Genomic DNA, 23,238 nt, shown 5'->3' with positions numbered 1-23,238 from the left:
ACTTGACAAAGTTGTTATAAAGTGTGTGTATGTTTTGAGTTTGACGTGAGCCAGAGTATAAAGTTGAACAGTCTGGCAGCATTTATATTTTGACCTGTCTCATTTTCGACTAGTTTCGTTCTTTTTCGACCAAAGTCGTCGTGCACAGCACAGAAAAAAAGGCGAGTAACCGCGTTATAAAAACAATAATATTATTGTTAAATTATTATTATAAATTATCAAAACCTGTACAAAAACAAGCTTTTTTGTTGTTAATTCTAATTAAGTTGCGTAAAATTTGCCAAACACTTATTTGACAATTATATTAAGCAAATTTTCTTATTTGGTGTAAAGTAAACAACAGGAATGAGAAAGAAAAATTTTTTTTCTTGATGAATTTATGAAGGAAAAAGAGGAAAAAAAATATAGTGAAAAAATAAAAATATACATACACATATACAGAAAAATATACACAAATTTTATACAAACACCAACACAAAAACACTACGTGAGTGAAAAAAATACGCGACATAGAAACAGCCGCACTAAAACGGGGACGGAAAACAAAAAACGTGCTAAGCTTTAAAATTTCAAGAAAAAATTGTACATTTAATAATAAATAGTGTATAATCATAATAATAAAATTGAAAAAAGGGTAAATAAATCATAAAATTATAAACAGTGATAAAATTTGTATGAAAAATGAGAAATTTTCGTACACAAATGAATTAAAAGTTAAAAAAATATTTATTTTTGGTGATTGTGAAAATGGAAATATGATTACAAATTTGTGTGGTAAATTTTATAGATTTGAAGTTTTATAAAGTTTTTAACAAAAAATTGTTATAACAAAAAATTTCGTTGATGCTTGGTAAGTTTTTACGCAATCGTCGTCGTTGTTTTGTTGGTTTTGGATGTTAATGGAGGATTTTTTATATTTTATTATTTGCTAAATTGCTGCAAGGGTCGTAAGAAGAGCGAAGCAACAAAACATCGGAAAGGGAGGGGGTTAGGGAAGGGTTCGGTCTTATGAAAACATTTAAAAAAAGGGGGTTGGGGTATCCGGGAATGATATTTATTTGTGTTTTTGTATTTACGGTCTAAAAGCCGAAAACAAAATCTATAAAAATATACAGGTGGAGTCTTGAAAAAAGAATGAATAAAAAACAAAGCGGCTTTTTATATACAACGTATGTTTTTGTTGTTTTTTTTTTGCTTCATGTATGTATTTTTAACGACGACGAGCAAAATAAACCAACAAGAAAAACATACAGAGTTGTATTCTCCATTTGTATACATTTTCTTATTTTGATAGATTCTTATTTGTTTTTAATTGTTTTTCTTTTTTTTATTTTTCATTATTTTTACAGTGTGCAATAATAAGAGAAAAGCATTAACAACAACAACATCAAATTAACACCACCAATAATAAATAAATTATAATAGCAAAAAACAACAACAACATCAAAATAATCCAATACGCACGATATCGATTTTGAATGGTTTTTAAGCCAAACCACAGCAGAGCAAAAGAGACAAATAGTGGGAGAGAGAGTGAGAAGGAGAGCAAATAAATAAACAAAAGAAAAACAACCGTAAATTTCATTTACATTTACACTCGACAGCACAAAACAACAACAACAACATTGATAATACAGCAACAACCACAAAAACAAAAATTCCGCTTAAAAATAAACACCTTAAAAATAATAATAGAAACGACAACAACAACAAAAACAAACATTCTTATTAAAGAAGAAGTTGTGTGTTATTGAAAAACCTTGAATAAAGTCCGCTAAAACATTGGGGGAAGAAAAACAAAAACAAACAATTTGTAAACACGCAAAACGAAAATAATAACAACCACTAGTGTTGGTAAACGTTTAAATTTGAAAAACAAATAATAACCATACAAAACTTCAAAAAAAGATAAAAAAAAAACAAAAACTTATGTGCGCAACAACAACCTCAACAAGAGCAACAACATACGACGATCAGTTTTGAGTAACAACTCTTTTGTCTTTCTTCATACATATTTTCGTTTTTTTTTTGCCGATTCAGAATTAGCAGCACAAAACATAACAAGTAATAGAAATACAAAAAAAGGTAAACATTAGCAAGCTTTTTGCCTTTATTATCATCCATTTGTTCTCGTTCGTCGTTTCGCGTTCATTTATTTAGTCAACAGTGTGGTGTTTATTTTTTTCATATTTATTTTTTCATTATTTTCGTTCACTCGTTCCGTTCGTTTATTTATTTATAAAAAGGCAGTTTTTTTTTCATATACATTTTTTTTTAAATTAAATTGTCGAAAGACAAACTTGTTGTAAATAATGTAATTAATATAATATTTTGTTCAGTTTAAAATTAAGGTTATGTTTTGTGTGTGTGCCGCTCGTTGCTGCTGCTGCATACACAACAAGTAACCTAAATTATTTATTGTACATATTAAGAAATTATTTATAAATACTAAAATCTTTTAACATCCACGTGGATTAAGTGAAAAAGAATAATATTTCTCGATTAATCATACAATATGTATCTTTTGTAATGCAAATAAGATAATTAATAAGTGACAGGTTAGAAATTTACAGTCTGTTGTAAAAGTTTGACATATGGTGTTTTGGTAAGGGGTCAAAGGTGCTTTTATATTTATTGCTTAGGACTTCAAAATGCGTATATTAGGGAAAATAGTTGAATATTTCCGTTTTTTGCATACATTTTATTCAAGAGACATTAAGTTATGTACCTACTTATTTCACAAAATTACTTATTAACTTGCAAGTGTATTTACTTGGTAAAATATGCCGGGAATTAGCGGGAAAATTTTAGAAAAAAATATTGCAGGAAAATTCTTAATATTACCGTATTATTTCTCACTGTAAGATAAGGATATTTGTTTTATTGACATTGACTAGCATGTATTTTGTTGTTGCAAGAGTTAGGTTTTTGACAATTACGTCTCGTCTCTATATTACCCTATGTCTTTTAGACTAATAGGTATTTTATTTATAGTACAGGTTTTATTTATGAAAAATATTTATAGGTATAGATCAAAAATATCGTACCTATATCATAAAACAAAGTAAAATTCTCTGAAAGCTAAATATTCGAAAAACATCAGTTTTTTAAGAACAGTATATGTCCTATAATAAGACCTGGTAGCCCTGATGAAGGCATCATAAAACGTTAAAAATAAATAATACGACATATAAATATTAATGGTATTCGCGCGAATTTCTAAAGTTTTGCATAAACTTATCAAAAAATACACATTGAAGATATTAAAGTCCGCTATGTTGTTTTACACAATAACATATGTACATAATACATATCGTCACCTAAAATACAAAACAACGTAACATGATGGGCAAAACAAAACATTGCCAAAAGAAAAGTATCTCTGATATAAACTTAATTTCTGCTATTTAATCTTCAAACATAATAATAATAAATACATTTCCTGATTAACATTTGGTTTTTTTAAATTAATTTTTAAGTTTTTCATCATTATCAATCAACAAACATTTGATTTTTGTATTTTTTTTTTGTTACGTTATTTTGTATTTTTGTTAAGATAATTACTTCAACGTTTTTTACTCTTGCGAATATGCGAAATTTCGCACAATCTCTACAACAATATACATAATACGTATGGTTGTTGTGATTGTTAGAAAGTTTGCATTTTCGCCAGGATAAAATATGGCGATGTCAATTACCTTATTGTGATTAAATACTTACATTTTTTTACTAAAATTATAACTTTTTATAATTTAAAACTAATATTTTTTATAATTTTCTATAATTTCAGTATCTTTCTAGTTCATGGCCACCGGTTTTACGACAACAACAAATAGAAGCCTTAATATCCCGCCCACCCAATTTAACCAAAATAACAACAACTCAAACATTAAACACACAAGCAACACCAACAACAACAATTGTAATACAACCACCTCAAAAACCACAACAACAACAACACGAACAGCAGGAATAATTAAAAGTGGTCCTTTAACTACCACCACCACCACCAGTTTGCATAACAGCCTCACCATAAGCAGCAACAATTTAAACGTCAGCAACAGCAGCAGTGTTACGGTTACGGCCGACGCTGCCACTGTCGCTATAGCTAAAGATATGTTGCAATTGCATCATGGTTCGGCTCTCAACAACAACAATAGCATCAATAATACTACAACAAACAATAGTGATGATTTAAATTCTTCTCCTGCTCACAACAACAATACGAATTCCTCTTCTGCCTCCTTGAATCATCATCATAATAATAGTAATCGGAATAATTCCAATGCGACGCTAGCAAACAACACCCCACCTGCCCCAATACAACAATTTCAGTTGCAACAGCAACAAAGACCACCGCCACCACCCGATCATGCTGTTGGTTATCTAAAATATGAAGATGAATTTCTTTACATCACTGAGGCGTGCACCATAATAGGCAGGAATTCATCAACATCTCATGTACACTTTCATGTGGCCGAAAATAATTTAGTATCACGCAAACATTTTCAAGTGCTGTTCGATGCCGATACCAGGGATTTTTATGTACAATGTTTGAGTAAGAATGGCATATTTGTTGATGATTTCTTGCAAAGGCGCAATGCCGATCCTTTAAAATTGCCAGCAAGGTGCGTTGTTTTCTAAACAATTATACACCCCATACCTAACTTTCAATAATCTAACCTAACTTTATATTTTCTCTTTACAGTTGTTTTTTCCGTTTTCCCAGCACTGAAATACGCATACAATTTGAAAGTTTCTTGCATACGGAATCCCCCACGAATGTTATTGTTGGAGGCAGTGTTGGTGGTGTTAATAATTTGAGCAACAACTCTTTAAATAACAATCATCATCATCATAATATTTCTTCCTCCTCATCCGCCTCTTCTCATCATCTAATAAGTGGTCATGGTGGCGGCGTTGGTAATGTTCATCAAGTTATTATATCACCTGCTTCAGCGGAGGAATTGCATCAGCAACAGTTGCATGGCGGCGGCGGTGGAGGAGGCGGCGGTGGCGGTCATCAGATGCAGCATATTTCATCGTCCCAGCAGCAACAACATTTAAGCTCTTCAGGTGGTTCTCATTTACTACCTATGGATAATTCGAATGTTATTTATTCACCACTTAAAATATCTATACCCAAAAAGGAACAAAAGTCTCCTTATTTATCACCAACTGGCAAGTCAAATTCTTTGTATTTGTAACTTTTTTTTTTCTTTTTCATTCTTTCTTGATTTATTAAGAAGATTTTGTTTCTTTATAATTTAATTTTCATATGATTGAAATCATTTTGGGGAAAAAAGCGGAAAATTATTTCTAAACGATTTTGGCCAGTATTTGTGATTAAATTATAACGTTTTTTGTTTTTCCCTAGAATGAAATTTCTATGTTTTGTTTTTCCCTTTAATCAATCAACTAAAACTACAAGAAGTAAACTCATCATGCGAGTTGCATTTTATTTTTATTTTAAAGTGTGAAAATTGCGAAAAATTCCATTTAATTTTCTTAAGATTAATTAAAACTACAAAATCGGTAGGGATTTCAAAATATGTATTATTAAAAGGGATAATATAAATTATATATTTATTTAATAATGCAGTATTTATATATTGAATCTCTAAGTGGAGGATTGGTGATAGGAAGGGTGTAGATGTGCCCGTCCATTTTATACCCTTCACCATGAGTGGTAAAGGTATATATAAGTTTGTCATTCCGTTTGTAATTTTTTACATTTGCGATTTTTTTTTTTATTCACAAAAATATTTTTCCAATTTCCGACCAAAAAACTTTTTTTTTCAGTAAAAATTAAAAAAAAAATTGAACACCAAAAAAATATTTCAACAACATTACTTTGGTGAAGGATATGGGATATTCGAATATTCCCGAATATAACTCTCTTCATCCTTTAAACTTTTTTATCCTTTGAAAAAACCCGGGAGTTTTTTCCCTTTTAATTGGGCTGAATGTTCACATTGAAAAATGCTATTACTGCAATTTGAATGCTTTGTTTTTATACGAATGAAAAACGTGTGCAGGAAAGTCTGTACCCCTTTCTTCTCACACTTATAAACAATATTTTCTAATTGGAATAAGGCTAATTGGTCAAGATGAAAAACATTAGACCAGTATGTTCAAATTCCTATTAGACTTAAAATCTTAGTATCAAAATTAACTTTGATTTCTCTTTGCATGCATCAAAAAGGATACAATTTCAATAAAAACAAATAAAAAGGGTGGTCATATTTGAGGTTAGGAAGTAAATTGGTTTAAAAAAACACTTTTTTTTACAAATTCAGTTTTATTGATAGAGTAGAAATATATGAATTACTAATGAAATATTATATTGGGCAAATGTCCACCCTTTTCTCAAAAATTTGTTTACCTAAACCTGGTCTTTCAAATGGCCCCAGAGCATTAAATCACATGAATGAGGAGGTCAATTGCGACCTGGAAATTGTGCCGGCTGAGCCACACAAAGAACTCTGCTGTCAATATTAGTTTGTTTACATAATTACCTATAATTATGATGATTTTGTTGATAAATGCGTTGTTTTCATTCAGTTTTTCAAAAAACCAATTCAGAAAAAACCAGGGGAAATGAAAAAATGTAAACAAAATTTCTCTCTTCACAAATATGGGTGATTCAATGACAAAATGCATTGCAATACATTCTCACGATATGAAAATTCCAAATGTTGTGAAATTTTTATATGAAATTTTGTAAACAATAAACAGCTATTGCGAAAAAAAGCAACTATTGTGAATGAAAGGTTCAGGGGAATATCACGATAGCAATTTTCCCTTCGAGGGAAATGAATGTTTCACATGTTTTTCCTGATAAGAGTTTTTGGAAAGTTGATTTAAACCAACATACGGAAAGATAAATATCAATATATACATTTAAATCCAGGAAGGATAGTCGTGGATTTTTTCTCATATCTCTGCCATTTATAAACCGATTTTGCTGATTTTAAATAACAAAATTCTAGAACGTATTTATTATATATTCGTACAAGATTTGTGTCCGTATGATATCCGAGTCTTTGGAAAGTTGATTTAAACTAAAATACGGAAGGATTGGAAGGGTCGCAAATGAATATTACAAACTATATGACATACTTATATCCCTCACCTTGAGTTCTAAGGGTGTATACAAAAGTACTATTGAATCAATGAAATAAGTAAATTAAATATCCCTAACTGCTATTCGAACATGTTAGAAATTTAGTCTAATTGATCTAAGCTCATTTAACTGCATGTCGAAAATAGCTCCAGGTGTCAACAATTTTCAACAAAAAACACTGATGGATGAACTAGTTATAGAACCGTTTCTAAGAAGGGATGTTTTTACATAATGTAGAGGCATATCCGTGCTTGACAAATTCCAGCATAAACCATTGATTTATGAAGTATTTTCAGAACTGTTTCATGAAAATGGTAACACTTTCCTACAACGAGTACTAAAAATTTGGTGATACACAGATATGTTTCTTTAAAAAGTTGTATCTTTGAATTTCAAAACCTCTTTAATTGTATTGAGCCATTCAGACTAATAACGTGAAGTTATATATTTATTAATTTATTCGAATGACTTTCTTTTGACTTTGAAGAAAGAGCCTTTTTGAAATATGTACACAAATATTCTATAAAAACCATAAACAAATACAATTAGTAGTGGAAGAGGAAACAAACATACTTCTACTTCATTTAGTTGTTAAACTAATTGATTGATTTGCTACTTTATAAACAAAAAACATAAAACCAAAATAAAATTACATACACATTTCATAAATAAAAAAAGAGTGGGAAAAATAATATTGAAATCATTAAATACAACAATAAACAAAAATTAACAACCCCTATAGAAAAATTGTAACAATGTTTTTAATAACAAAAAAAAAAAACTTTATTATTTTCTACTTTAGGTACAATAAGTGCAGCCAATAGTTGTCCGGCTAGCCCGCGTCAAGGGTTTCATCAGAATCAAAATAATTATAATAATTATAGTAATAATAATTTACAAAATGTAAGTACAGTTAAACAAATTTTATTGTAAACAAATTAGACAAAATATTTACTTTTTGTTTTTGTATTTATTTTAGCAACAAGATTTATTCCAAACGCCCTCAACGGCCAGTTATAATCATAATGAGAAACCACCTTACAGTTATGCTCAATTAATTGTACAGGCTATATCAGCTGCTCCAGATAAACAATTGACATTGTCGGGCATTTATTCATTTATTGTTAAACATTATCCTTATTATCGCAAAGAAACTAATAAGGGTTGGCAAAATTCCATACGTCATAATCTCAGTTTAAATAGGTAAATTTACATTTTTTATATTTATATTTGTTTATTTAATTATTTATATTTGTTTAAAGGTATTTTATAAAAGTTGCACGTTCTCAAGATGAACCCGGCAAGGGTAGCTTTTGGCGTATCGATCCCGATAGTGGCGCCAAATTAATAGATCACAGCTATAAGAAACGTCGCCAACGCAGCAGCCAAGGTTTTCGCCCTTCGTATGGCATGCCACGTTCAGCACCTGTTTCACCAAGTCACATGGGTAATTATACATATTTTGGTGTGTAAATCTTGTCTGTGGTTGCACAATTAAAATTAATTTTAATTTCGTTCTGTGTTTATTTTCTTTTCATCCTGGTTTACTGCTTTCTCTTTGGTTGTTAATTTGTTTGTGTGGTTGTGTCTTTGTTTCTCAATTTCTAGAATATTCGGCTGATAATTCACGTGAAAGTTCACCGCTACAAGATATTGTTTTACAATCAGCACCTGGCTCACCAGGCATGTCTTTGGAAAATCGTAATGTTGATAATGGTGAGTGAAAATTTTTAATAATTCAATAAAGCTCAGCAAGAAGGAGTAACATATTTCTTTTGTAAATATGGTTACCTTAAAGAAAGAGAGATGTTTTCTATAGAAAATGTAAGTATCTTAAAGAAAGTGGGCAATTTTCTTTATAAAATATGTGTCTTTTAACAAAAAAAAGGCACATTTTCTGTAGAAATTATAGCTCTTTTAAAATAATAGAGATATTTTCTATAGAAAATGTAACTATCTTAAAGAAAAAGAGATATTTTCTATAGAAAATGTAACTATCTTAAACAAAGAGAGCAATTTTCATTATAAAATCTCTCTTAACAAAATAGATATATTTTCTGTAGAAATTATAGCTCTCTTAAAGAAAGAGAGATATTTTCTATATAAAATGTATCTCTTTCTTTAAGAGTCACATTTTCTATAGATAAGATCTCTCTTTCATTAAGAAAGCTATTTTTCTAGTTTCTCATTAAAAAATGAGAGACGTTTTGTATAGAAAATTTCTCTTTAAAAAATTAGAAATTTTCTATAGAAATATCTTCTCTTAAATAGAGACAAATTTTTTTATAAAAAATTGCTTCTCTTTGTTTGGGTCTTTTAGTTAAAGAGAAGAATTGTCTATAAACACTTTGATACTCTTGTTTTAAGAGAAAAATTTTAAATAAATAATAGAAAATTAGCTTCTTTTAGTTTTAGAGAACAATTGTCTATAAAAACTGTGATTCTCTGGTTTCAAGTGAATAATTTTCTATAAAAACTTTGTTTCTCTTAGTTCAAGAGAACAATTTCCTTCTCTTAATTTATGAGGACAGTTATCTATAGAATTTTTTTAAAAGAACAATTTCATATAGAAAATTAGCTTCTCTTTGTTTAAGAGTATAGTATTATATAGGAAATTTGTATCTCTTAAGTAAAGAGAACAAATTTCTATAGAACTTTCTTGGGAAAATGTGCATTTCTTAATAATAACTGAAACATTTGTTAATTTTTTTTCTTTCCTTTCAGAAATTATTTATCAAAATCAGAATATACAACAATCCAGCGCTAATAATACCCAACAATTCAGGTAGGTTTCAAAATTTGTTTAGTATTTTAAATTTGTTTTGGCTAACATTTTGTAATATTTACTTTTTACAGTAGCAGCCCCTATTACATAACAAATCAAAATACGATTATAACACAACAGCATCAACAGGAAATAGGAGGTGGTGGTGGCGGCGGCGGAGGAGGTGGTGGTGGTGTAGGTGCTTTAATTGCTCTCAAACGTAATCATGCAATGGCTGCTGGTTCAGGTGGTGGTAATACGGTGGTAACTTTGCAGCAACAACAACAACAGCAGCATCATCATCAACAAAATCTACAAGGTCTACATCCAGACATTATCTATGAGGAAATGCCCACAGATTATAGTGGCAATATGGAATCGGGTGACGATGAATGTGATGCTGGTGCCAAAAGGCCAAAAGTTGAAGTACTCTGATGTGTGTGACAACAAAAGTAAGAAAATGAAGAAAAAAAAAAAAACAAACAACTCAACTACGGCTAGTGTTGTTGACAAATAATTATCATCATTATATATAACAAACAAAAAATGAAAACAAACAAGAAAATTTACATTTATATGTTTTACTATGTACGCTTTAATTTTACAAAATTTATTATACACTCACACACACCATACATCATTCACACACTCACACACTCACACACACATACGCGCCAATCAACATTAATTTTTCTTCTCCTCCTCCTCCTCCTCCCCCTACCACTGTTTAAAGAAGAGCAACATTTAATTTCTCATACATTTCTCTTAAGTCCTGGTAATTTAGTTTACTTACATTTCTATAGATTCTACTTTTACCTGCCCAGTTTTTTTTCTTTTTTTTTTAACAATTTTCTTCAACTTCTATACATAATTAATTTTTTTTATTCTCCCCAAATTTAAACGTTTAAATTGTAACGTTATTAATTAATTAATTTTTATTTTAAATTACACACACAAAATGTATTGTTTTAAAAAACGTTTTTAATTAGCTAAAGTATATTGAATTTGATGACTCGCCCCGTTTAAACTATTGTTTTAAATTTTTTTTTCTTTTTGTTAAATATAAGTTTTCCAAAAAAAAAAGAAAATTAATTTTTTATCCGTTAAACGGATATTGCTCTCATTTTTCTTTTTCAAATTTAAAGAGAAAAAAAAAACATTATTAAATTGATTTTATGATTTTATATATAAATTTTAAATATAAACTACATTATAATTGATTTCTTCACGATTCAACGACGAATTCAATATGCTTTGATGATGGCTAAAACAAACAAACAAAAAAAAAACTAATTGGTTACAACTAAAAGTATATATAAACATTTTATTATACATACATATATTGATTTAAAAACAAAAGCAAAAAAGGAATGTTTTTTATTATTATTGATCACTAGTTTTGTTTATTTTTGTTTAGGTTCACTTTAAAAAGGCCCTTTAAGTTTTAAAGTTTTTTTTTGGAAATTGAAATAACAAGCTTAAAATAGTATTCATTTAGCCCAAAGACACAAAATTTATGTTTGAAGACAGTTTTTGCCTTTAAAAATGCAGAAATTTATAATGAAATTATGATTTTGCTTTGGCAATTTGTTAAAAAGAAGATCTAATTTTACCAAATAATTGAAATATTAAAAATTGAGATTTTAGAAAAGTTTATGTTTCTCTAAAAAAAATGTTTAAAAACTCTATATAATTTAAGGGGCTTTACCTAAAGTTAATGTTTTAAATTTCTTTTATCACTTTTTTAACAAATAAAAAAAATCCATAAAACTGTAGCAGAAGTTCAACTTATTTTTATTTAAAAACAAAAATAAATGTCTTACATCTCCTCGCTATAAAGGAGTTAAATATCCAAATAATATAACTCTAACATTTCTCTAAAGTTGAACTTCTAACAAAATTTTATGGTATACCATCTCTACGCTAAATTCATTAACAAAATGATAAAAAAAACAATTGCAAACAAATAAAAAACCGAAAAACAAATTCGTATATACAGAGTTGTTAGAAATTCTCTTTAAAATAACAAAAAAAAAAAAATAATAATAAAACCAACAAAATAAAGAAAACCTCCCTTTTAAATAAACTTAATAATTAAAAAAAAAGAAAAAGCAAAAATATAAAAATCGTAAAACCAGAAGAAAACAAAAAATGCAGCATCAGTGAATATTAAACAAAATAAAAAAATGTTTACCTTTTTATAGAAAGTTATATAAACAAAAAAAAAAAAAATAAAGTAAAATGAAAGTAACAAAACAAAAGCATACCTATACATACTTCTTATATAACACACACGATTCTATATACATTAACTATATAAGGAAAAATTAATTAATTAAACAAAAAATAATAATAAATAAATAAACAAATAAATCCCTAAACCTTTAAAGGATATAAAATAAAAGCAAAACAAACAAACAAGCGAACAGGAAAAAATAACAAACAAATGAAAAATTGTATAATGATTGCACTTTATTTCATAACAACCATTAAAAAAACAAACAAAAAATAATAAAGAAAAAAACCATTTAAATGTTTGGACAAAATGTGTATTTGAACCAAAAAACAAAAAAAAATAATAAAAAATAAAAACAAATTGAATTTTTCAATTTAAGGTTATGTTTAAGTTCTTTAAGAAATGTTAGGTTATTTTTTTCGAAATTACGGTTATAAAACTTTGATTTTATTTTATTCATACTTCAAATTAAACGCATAAAATAATTAAAGATTTAAACAAAGTATGTATTTATTTTCTTTTTTTTTTTTTGAAAGGCATGACCAAACCAAACATCCACATTTAGTGGATGTTTATGGATGGCAAACGAACTTTAGTTGCGTTGCCAGAGAGCAATCACAAATTTCGTGTTGTCAATTATGGAACAGAAATGATAGCTACCAGTTGCCATCTCTAATACCACTTAGGCAACTGACCACGCAACGAAGTTCGGTTGCCATCCATAATCGACCCATAACTAAATGAGGATTCATTACAGTCCGATAGCAAAATGCTTGGAAACCAGTTGGCCATTTTTGTGAAAATAGCGATATTAATCAAATTTGAATATTTGGGAAATTGGACATTTGTTTCTTTAAAATAAGAGATTGCTGTGAAATTAGCTTTTATAAATTGTTCGATAATGGGCCAATTTATAAACTGTTATTCGGATTTAGTTTAGAAAACAGGGCCTTTATAATCTTATTTTAATACCCTGCACTATGAGTAAGTTGTGAGGGTATATATAAATTTGGTATTCCATTTATCATTTGCGACCCCTTAAAGTATATGCATATATTTTGGATCATTATAAATATAGGAGTCTATATAGCCATGTCCGTCTGTATGTTGAAATCAACTTTTCGATGTTTCCAATTAACTTACAAACATGATTGATACACCAATATGTCGGTTATAGTCCTGGTTCAGTTGCTATTTAATATCTAGAAAATCGACCAACAAATAAATGAGGTTAGAGAGAGGCAATACCACGACTACCTCCAATTTTTTAACTATATCTAAATTACCAAATAATTAACATAGCCAATATTGTTACGTTTTTACCTTTTAAAAACAGTGGTTTATTTCCTTTAAATAAACTTGATTGCAAATAAATGTAGTTTAGTAGTTTTAAATTGTAACAGTTTAGTAGTTTAAATTAAAATTTACATAACAACAGTTTAAAATAGTGTTTTTATACAAATATTCGTTTATAATTCACAACTTATACAGCACACTGTTAGACAGTTAATTTATCTTTACTTAACGATGCTTCAAATTACCAGTCAGTGTTGTTATTCTCACGGCCACCTTATTTACACTGCATTACCATCCAGATGTTTCCAGCATCATCTGCCGATGTTTCTTGAAACTTCTATTTCTACAATGTTAAACTCAAAGCTTTTATTCAATGTTGTAATGGTTCACAGCTATGTTAATAATGTCCTCAAACCGTTGTTTGAATTCAAATAAAATTTCGTAACAATATGAATATAAATTCGACAATCAGGTATGTTCTGTAATCCACGTGATTTCAAATCACATACCGTTTTAAAATCACACGTGTGATTTGTGCCTGTTCTGTAAATCACACTGTTATAGTATTTTTCGGTGTGATTTTAAATTTTCGAAAGCACAAGAAAACAGCTGTTTCGTTTATTTTAAATGTTTTGTTTTGCAAATAATTTTGTAGAAATATTAAAGTGAAAATAAAAAAATGCCTGGAGCTTCTGTAATATCTTTAATTGAATTAAAAAGAATGGAATTACATTTTATAAAAATTTTGCAAAAACTATGGCGCAAACTCAACCACTATGTCAAAAAGAAAACAAAACAGCAAAGCTGCCACAGTACACAATTGCTTTTGGTTACCACTTGCTTCAACTTTGTTGCATTTTTTTTCCAATTAGCGCAAAAAACTTAACGCATATTGATAACTTATAATATAATCTAACAAATATTATAAATTTTATGCTGAATTCTATAATTAATTTAAAGATATTGAACATATTTTAGACAACCATTAAAAAATTTTAGTCTGGCAAGCTTCCATGTATTTTCGAAAATCATAAACAGCTGACAACTGAAAACAAACCTGAAATCACAAAAGAAATCACACAAGCAAAAAAACTTTTTACAACAGAATAGGTGTCTCTAGATTTTTATTAAATTTTAAGTGTTTTTTTTAATAAAACAAGTAATTCTATAAGAAAATTAATAAAGGACATATTGTTTAATATACTTAAGTAATTTATTTTAATATTTTCCATGTAGTAGCCGCAGAAATAACCAAGTGATTTGAAAACATTAGTGACTTTGCTGAACGTTTTAAAATCACAAAATTATGTGCACAGAACACCTTTTATGTGATTTCAAACCACTTTTATAAAATGTGATTTGCAGAACATACCTGAATAGGTCAAAATTGGGAAAAATTGTAGATATGCCCAAGAAAATTTTGGCTGGGAATAAATTTTCCATTCCATAAGACTATTTGTTTGACAAGCTTTAATGGATGCTGGTCCGTTTTTGAAAATCGCCAATTTTTTTTTTAAAAAAAATCGATTTTTAGAATAGAGCGAGTCTACCGTTATTTTTCAAAACCCTAAATGAAAATTTACATCCGTGTTCAAAAGAAAAACTGTATGGATAACTTTTTGATATCTAAATTTCCATAGTTATATATTTTTTAAATTTAAAAACGCATGTTAGTGTTCTGCATTGAGATCTGTTTACTCGAAAGTAAACCTTATGGATTCGATTTAAAGTACACCAAAATATATGGATTTATTTTGAAAACAAAAACGTTAATTGTAACCGCATTACAGGACCGGTCTGATACATTCCCACGACAGCCGGTTCTACGCACCGGAATGACCCGAGTTCACTCGGCCAAGGGCTGTCAACTCAGCAAACACCGCTGCTACAACAACAACAACCGGTCTGATAGACTTAAATACAAATGAATTAATTCATAGATTTTGAAAAATATAGTTTTGAATGGGCACCAATTAATGACGAAATTCTTGTTTTAACTTAAATTGTTTCTAGCATTGTTTTAATTACATATATGAGGCTGTAATAGTATTATGCAAGCCCTTTTAATTAGCTTTGATAAAAATATTAACTTATTCAATGTTCAATGTGCTACTTAAATTTTAAAAAAATAACTTCCTTTTAAAAAACGTTACTTATTTTCTTCTAATAATATTGCCAGCTTGTATTTAAAATCACCTACTAAACTCCAACATATGGCAACATTAGAAAAATAATGTAAACAAAAGCCCTATTTCATTCCATAACATTCCCTCCCCTCTCAGCAACTCAAGCTAACATGACATTTTATTTGGTTTAAACAATTTCTTTTTTTATTGTTATTTCTCAACAAAGCGAACTTCGCACCTTTACAGCGTGATAAAATTGTGAACTTTTAGTTAAAAAAAAAACAAATAATTAAAAGTAAGTGGTGTAAATCATAAAAAAACGGCACAGTAGTTAATTAGTTACAACATTTTCAAAGCCGCAAAAGAAAGTATTAATTTTTGGGAAATTTGCTTGTGTCATTTCGTTTTAAATCGATTAAAATTTATAAATTATTCAATGTTAAAAGTTAAATATTGAGCATTGACCCAATACAGAAGAAGGGGATTATAAAAAAAACTTGACAAAAGTGTAAGTATATTAATATGGAAATTGTGGTTTGCCGAAAATAATGCCACCTTAATCTTATCGTTAAATGATTAAAAAGATATGGAAATTAATTAGAGGTATTGTGTTGTTTAAAATAAAGGTGTAAAAGTTTGTCTTGCTCTTGAGAATAGTGTAACTGCGTGTGTTTTTCTATAATCTTTCAAGAATATTACAAAAGTTGTCAAATGCAGTTGGTTTTGTTGCAATTTGTTTTCTAAACATGATTGATAACCCAGCAAATGTTTTTGTGTATGAAATTTATTGGCCGAGACAGTAATGGAATAGTACAGTTCTTTTTTTTTGATGAATACAAATACAATTTAAGAGGCAGTAATGGTAGAAGATTTGTAAGACGGCCGCAGGGAATCGAACTAGACTCCAAGTTTACAAATAAGACAGTCAAGTTTGACGTTGGCAATATTATGGTGTGGGGCTGTTATTCAGGCCAATGTATGAATCCATTTTATATCATAAAATATACTTTGACTGCTCCTAGTTTGGAAATTCCAGCAAGACAATGACCTCAAACGCCTCTTTAGGTTACAATCCGATGAAGTACATGTTTTGAAGTGGCCTGTAAAATCGTCAGATCCATATCCCATATAAAACCTATGGGAAATTGTAGACTGTAAAATATGGATTTAAAATATGTATTCGGATTGAGTTAATTATCGTTAGTTTTAAAAAGACAATGTTCGTTACCCGCGAGTTATCGTTTCTTTAGAAAATATTCGATAACTGACAGTTATCGTTTTTTATATTATCGATAATTTTCATTAACAAATGTTCGATAACTGGGAGTTATTGTTACTTTTCTTTAGAAAACTTTCGAATTTTAAAATTAAAATATCTGCTAATTTAGATAGATTTACGTTACAAAATTACCCTCTAATTGAAGCTTAATTGGGACTAGTAAAAATGCAATCGATTTTTAATTAAATTTGTTTAAAAAACTTCATTGCATTAAAAAAAGCAAAAAAAACTAGTTTTGTTCCAGTATTAGACAGATTTGTAGGTTTTGTTGCAAATCGTCTCCGTACTGAAAATTTCAATATAATTTGTTGCTTTTCTGAGAAATTTTAAGTCATAGTCGTAAATCAGGGCGGTTACTGCGTAACTAAATCCGAAAACGAAAATGTTCGAAAAGATTTCCTTTTCCCCCTGATTAGAAATAGAACAGACCCTATATTTATATGCTTTAAATATATTTCCTAACATTAACAAAGCTATCAAAAACGATTACAATCGTTTTCCAATACATTTTTTTAAATATCTTAAATACTGCAAACCATCGCCAAATATCACCACTTTTTTTACATATTTAATTCATTTACAATTGTTTTATGGGGTTATTCTTTAACAATTGTATATATTATTGATTTATTTTAAATACATTTTAAAATAATATTTCTATTAATTGAAAACTATTTATTTCTTTGCAGTCCGATTTCTCATTACAACGTAACATTCCAGGGGCTAAACATCCCTCTTATTAAACAACAACCAACAATATACAGCTGACATTTAAATAAAAATATATAAACTAGTACAAACACTTGTCGAGGATCCCACATTTACTATAAAAAACAATCAACCCCTCCCTTTGCTGCATTGTAAAAGCAAATACAATTGAAAATTAAAGCCAGTGTCTTAGAGTAATTGTAAAATTAATACAAATTAAATTGTTTCCTATATTAAAAAAAAAAAATAAAAAAAAACGAAAGAATAGTAGTTGCTTTAAAAACGTCATAGACACCAACAACCTTAAACCTTGAAACACACAAAATGCTGTCTCGTTTACGTGATTTTCTAACGCGTCATCGCAGGAAATTTGTTATTACCGGCGTGGTAGTTGGTGGCACATTTATTGCTTTAAAATATGCCCAAAGGAAACTTATCGAAATGCAAGAACGACAGGCTAGAGAATTTATGGAGAAGACACGTCGCATGCAGCATTTTGAATCAACAGAAAAGACCTGTAATCAGGTAATAATTGGCATGGGAGCCGAACTAATGCAGGCCATTTTAAAGGAGTGCAGCACAGATGAGTTGCTGGAACAATTGCGTGAAAATCCTCCCAACAAACTGGAATTGTGGGAAGAAATGAAAATAGTCTCCTTTACACGTTTAACCACCTTCATTTATGCCTCCTCCATGTTAGTGGTGGCCCTGCGCATACAATTGAATCTATTGGGTGGCTATTTATATTGTGATACAGTGTCTTCATTAGCAGGAGATCAGGGGAAACCCGCTCAGCCACAAAAAATCAATGACGATTTGAAACAAGAATATCTTTCTCTAATCAGACATTTTATACAAGATGGTGGCCTCTCAGAATTGGTACGTTTGATTAGAGCTAAGGTGATATCAGTGGTGAAACAATTGCCCTTGACCAAACGTTTCAGTTTAGCCGATGTGGAACAATTGTTTTGGTCCCTACAAATGTCCATAAATAGTGATCCTAGCACGGATCCCTGTTCGAAAATGTGCAAATACTTGCTGCCCTCCCAACTAACAGACTATGCTCAAGGTAATCCTTTGCTGGAGAAAATCTTTAACGAAACTTTGGATCTTCTGGAGAGTGATGATGCCAGCAGTGTTTGTTCCAACAATATTTGCCGAGGTTTCTCCCTGGCCGTCGATGCCATAGCCGAAAGTATGAGTGAAACTGTAACATTAGCTCAAAAACTACAAACATCGGAAAGCACTACACAGACAAACGCTGCAAATAGCCCCGATGCCCTGCTTAATATAAATAGCGTACAAATAGCTTTAGCCAAAATTATACCCATAGTCAGCGGTTTGACTTCGAAAGGATTTGACAGCACCACGCGTCCCCAAAATTTAGCCACCTCGCTAATAACCTTCTATGTGGTGTCAGAGAAATGCAAAGTGTTGGGTGCCAATGTTTATGAAACATTTTCTTCGGCGTAAAATCCCTGAAAACATTTTATTTTCTATTACTTTTGTTTTTTTTTTTAGTTTTATTTTTGTATGATGTTTATTAAACGAGAAATTTGTTTATAAATATGTATATTAAATTATCACAAACAAAAAATATAACTTTGTGCTTCAAGTTGTAAAAAATTATGTATAATTTTCTTTCTGCTATTGAATAAAAAAAGAAGTAATTAATGGTATTTTTAGTTTAAATGGGGTTTTATTTATATTATATTTATATTACTTTATGTGACAGTGAGATTACTATTTAACAAAATAAATGAATAATTAAAAATGTGTCTGTGTTTTATCTTTAAATAAGTAAAAAATGGGAAATATGTAAAATTATTAGAAAAAAAATCAATGAGCTTGAGTTCAAAACAAAACTCATTTAATTTGCAATTTCTAGACACTGTAAATTCTTTAGCTCCCTAAAGTATGCTTTAAATTATGCTCAATAGGAAATGTAATATATAAGAAAAGGGCTGCCAACTTATTAATCATTCACTTATTGGGACAACCAACATTTTTATTAAAATTAAACAATATTTATTTTATTTATTTATTTATTTTCATTTATTTAGAATCAAGCCCTTAGGGTCAAATATGATTCATATTCCACTCAGAAAAAATTAATTACATAAAATTAAAAAATTTATACATAGTAAGAATATAAATCCCAATTTTTATCAGCTTTAATTTATATTTTATTAATGTTTATATATATGACAATTTTTTTTTTTTATTTGACACAACCTATTTTGATTGAAATTTTTAAAGAATTTCTTCTAGATTCTCCTAAAAAGAATCAACATTTTTGAAAATTGTGCGTCTAATTTTGTTTATTAATATTTAAAACTAATTTATTATTAAAAACTAATTGTATCAACCAAATACAAGAAATCGCTTAAAATTTGAAAAATTAAAAAACAAAAAAAATATGTTTGCTTAATTTGGAAATATATAAAGCATTATATCGGATCTACCGAATGTATATTCCCGCACTTTTCGATAAGAAAAATCTCTGTTTACTCTTTTTATGTGAGTTATGGGATTTCGCCTATACATTGCTTGAAGCTTTTAAACTTCTGCAAGAAAACAGAATAAATCAAACAAAATATTTAGACTGGAATCGGATACTGAACCATTTTTATATTAAACAAGTAGAGAGTTATATTCGGCTGCGACGAATCTTATACTTCAAAATAAAAATTTTAAATATTTTTAGGTAAACTAAATTTATTTTTTTTTGTTTTTTTTTTATTTATTGGAAAAACAATTTTTTCGAATTGTTTTTTTAAATTTTAAAATTTTATTTTTAATTTTTTTTTATATTTAGCGAAAAGAAAATTTTGGTGAAAAAAAATTCGGGTTAAAAAAATATTTTTCCGATTTTGACCCATTGTAGGTCCAACTTACTATGATCTCATATACGTCATTACAAAGGTCTTTGAAATACCTATCATTAGATATTCATATTGTCTATATTAATGACTTAGTAATCCAGATATAGGTAAAAAATAGGTCAAAAATCGAGGTTGTCCTGGTTTTTCCTCGTGGACCGATTTTCTCGATATTAAATAGCAACCGAGCTGGAACAATTCCGGAGGTATTGATGTATGAATCGTGTATGTAAGTTATTTGGGTGCTTCGGAAAGTTGATTTCAATAGACAGACAGAGGGACGTGGCCTAATCGACTCCGCTATCTATAAGGATCCAGAATATGTGGAAATTACAAACGGAATGACAAACTTATATGTATATACCCTTCTCACGAAGATGTTTTTAAAATTCGCGGTAAAATACCATTAAAAATGCAACACATCTGGCATTTCTAAATGTTGCCATTACTTTGTTTATAATTTTTTACAATCCATAAGGTATGCTACAATTTGTTATTTAAATAGTTAAAAGCCATTACACATCTGGCACCTCTCTCTAAATGTTGCCATTACTTCATATTTATGATTTTACAACCCACAAGGTATGCTACAGTTTTATTTCACTCAATTACAGTTAAAAACCGTTACAAATGTATGTAGCTCAATTTTGGGTTTAAAAAATCATTTGTTATGTTTATAAACGACAGCTGTTAAATGGAAATACATAAATGAAAACAGCAAAACTTAAGCTTCAGTGTAAAAACCAACCCTTAAAAGCAATTCTTTAAGAAATTTCTTTATTAGTTGCTAAAAACACACATACAAACATATTTATGAAATGCATTGTATAATAAACTCAGTTGCAAGTAAACACTAAATTGAACAACAAACTGAATGAACATGTACTTAAAATCACAAAACAAAATGTAAAAAAAAGCCGCTTTAAGAAAAGAAAACTTGTACGTAGTACATATACTCAATATAACGGCCATAAAATACGGACGCCAAGTAGTCTCTTGAAATCTCAAACAAAAAAGGACCATTCAAAGCAAAAACAACAACAACAACAACTAAAGAAAATTCACAATGGACATTTTATAAAAGCGCACCAAAAACAAAGCAAAGCAAAAAACAAGGCAATGGCACACACAGCTGATGTAGAAAAACTTCCCTTTTTTTTTTTTTTCTTATGGGTATGTTTCTTTGTTGTAAAGGATTTGTTTTGTTCCTTGGGTGAATTTTTACACAATTTCAATATTTCTCAACTAATTGTGAATGTGTGCTGGAGAGGAGTTAGAAAGAATTTTGAGCAGGATAATGCGCAACTGTTGTTTTCATTAAATTTTTGCTTAATTCTGGGGAGAACAGTAGCAGAGCAGCCCTAGCAGCAGCAGAATACCGTTGTAGCAGCAAAGAAAAAATGTAAATCAGTTGCAAAGTTACGTGAATACAGGATACAACGTTTTTTTAGTTTTTTGATTTTTTTGAAAAGCAAGAAGAAAAAAAGTTTTTCAGACAATTTTTATGATTTTTCCATTTTTCTTGTGTGACGGCCACACTAACTAATATAAAACAAAGAAATTGTGTACAAATTACTATTAAAAAAAAATAGAAAAGAAAAAAATAAAGCCTCCATAAAATAAAGAAAATTATTTTTCAAATAAATTTATTATAAAAGGAGCATAATGCAAAATGTTTGAGCAGCATCAACTTTAAATGGCGTTTAATTATGTAAAAAAACTTCTAAAATAAGTTTAAGCCTTAAACAAAATCAAGTAAGTTGGTTTTTTTGTAGTATTTGTATGTATTTTAATAAAATTTTCCTGGCTGTAGGTGGATTTTCTTTTACTGGGAATTTGTTACAAAAACACAAAATAATTTATTTATTGAAATGAATTCTTAAGGTGTTTTAACCTTTTGTTTCTTATCGATTAGCTTAAGTTAAATAGTTAAAATATTCATGCCATAAGAACAACAACAACCAACAACCAAACGAAAATGTAGTAAAAGTTTCTTTTAGTTTTTTTTTGTTCTTTTTTTATTTTGGTGTGTATTGTTACCAGCTGTGGAAAGGAATGAAATCATTAAGATTTTGGTTGATAATTAAGATTTAAGAGATTGGTTGATAATACAATGGAAACTTTTCCAAATATTTCACTAATAGTTTAAAATCATTATGGAATTTGTATTTTTTTTTAGCATTTTATTAATAAATTAAACAACATAAACAAATATGAACATAATTAATTAAATACTGTAAATAGAAAACAAATTAAACATTATTGTGGTACTGACAAAACAATGATTCTAATATAGTTTAGTTTAAGGATCATTAAGCATCCAGCAGTTAAGCAAGTAGTCAATGTATCCCTTACAGACTGTAATCTCACTAATGATAACTTGGCTGACTTCAATTTATACGTTTTGGGTCAATTGTTTACTTTATACATCCCATGTAACCTAGCGTGAAGTCTATGGTGACTTAAGTTTATGTAGGTATAGCCTGATTTAAGTTTAAACTGCAGTTTAGTTTAAGCATCTGTTCATAATATAAACAATTAGAAGGACCTTAACTAATCCAATCAATAGCAGACCATTCATTTGTCTAGTTTATGCCTTAATTGTAAAATATTTCACCACAAAAGTTTGGTAGATCTTTAGATCTAGTTTAAGCCTCAATTAGAAGATATTTTACTAGTTTAAGCATCCACTAGAAGGACTATAAAAAAATCCAATAAACAAAATCTATTTTTTTCCAAAATTACAAGGTCCGACTAATAAATTTTGATAGAGGAGACAAAAAAAAAGACACGTGTATCGGCGTTCTGATAGTTTACATCT

General features: G+C 28.9%; 3 protein-coding genes across 10 annotated transcripts in view; all 3 read left to right on the top strand.

The window, feature by feature from the left end:
- Positions 1 to 52: 52 nt before the first annotated feature.
- On the top strand, positions 53 to 12,631 carry FoxK (forkhead box K). Of its 7 annotated transcripts, none has more exons than XM_065506227.1 (10): positions 53 to 161; positions 1,350 to 2,085; positions 3,791 to 4,628; positions 4,709 to 5,181; positions 7,929 to 8,029; positions 8,106 to 8,329; positions 8,389 to 8,591; positions 8,735 to 8,842; positions 9,851 to 9,911; positions 9,983 to 12,631. In XM_065506227.1, exons 3-10 carry the CDS (start codon positions 3,805 to 3,807, stop codon positions 10,323 to 10,325), a joined length of 2,337 nt encoding a protein of 778 aa, XP_065362299.1. In that variant the 5' UTR covers positions 53 to 161; positions 1,350 to 2,085; positions 3,791 to 3,804; the 3' UTR covers positions 10,326 to 12,631. The 7 variants fall into 7 exon arrangements, with proteins under 7 accessions (XP_065362299.1, XP_065362298.1, XP_065362304.1 ...); XM_065506226.1 differs by having other exon boundaries at positions 113 to 634; XM_065506232.1 differs by lacking the exon at positions 53 to 161 and having other exon boundaries at positions 4,709 to 5,076.
- A 3,082-nt stretch (positions 12,632 to 15,713) lies between these two features.
- Positions 15,714 to 19,309, top strand: Pex3 (peroxin 3). 2 transcript variants are annotated; one of them, XM_065504598.1, is made up of 2 exons: positions 15,714 to 15,843; positions 17,517 to 19,309. In XM_065504598.1, the coding sequence occupies exon 2, from the start codon at positions 17,860 to 17,862 to the stop codon at positions 19,006 to 19,008; it is 1,149 nt and encodes a 382-aa protein (XP_065360670.1). In that variant the 5' UTR covers positions 15,714 to 15,843; positions 17,517 to 17,859; the 3' UTR covers positions 19,009 to 19,309. The 2 variants fall into 2 exon arrangements, with proteins under 2 accessions (XP_065360670.1, XP_065360669.1); XM_065504597.1 differs by having other exon boundaries at positions 15,724 to 16,056.
- A 2,749-nt stretch (positions 19,310 to 22,058) lies between these two features.
- FucTA (glycoprotein 3-alpha-L-fucosyltransferase A) overlaps positions 22,059 to 23,238 on the top strand; it is a 29,734-nt gene continuing 28,554 nt past the window's right edge. Inside the window, exon 1 of the mRNA XM_065505541.1 lies at positions 22,059 to 22,172. The gene's annotated coding sequence lies outside the window, so the exon portion shown is untranslated. The remainder of the gene's footprint in view (positions 22,173 to 23,238) is intronic.

This window comes from Calliphora vicina, chromosome 3 (assembly GCF_958450345.1).
Source record: "Calliphora vicina chromosome 3, idCalVici1.1, whole genome shotgun sequence".
NCBI lineage: Eukaryota > Metazoa > Arthropoda > Insecta > Diptera > Calliphoridae > Calliphora > Calliphora vicina.
Note: the sequence above shows the minus strand (reverse complement) of the source record. Positions and strands in the feature narration are given on the sequence as shown.

Excerpts from the sequence above, each read along its gene's own strand:
- FoxK (XM_065506227.1), top strand. The coding sequence starts at position 3,805 with ATGGCCACCGGTTTTACGACAACAACAAATAGAAGCCTTAATATCCCG. Across the intron at positions 4,629-4,708 it reads CCTTTAAAATTGCCAGCAAG|TTGTTTTTTCCGTTTTCCCA; the intron begins GTGCGTTGTTTT and ends TTCTCTTTACAG. Across the intron at positions 9,912-9,982 it reads AATAATACCCAACAATTCAG|TAGCAGCCCCTATTACATAA; the intron begins GTAGGTTTCAAA and ends TACTTTTTACAG.
- Pex3 (XM_065504598.1), top strand. The coding sequence starts at position 17,860 with ATGCTGTCTCGTTTACGTGATTTTCTAACGCGTCATCGCAGGAAATTT.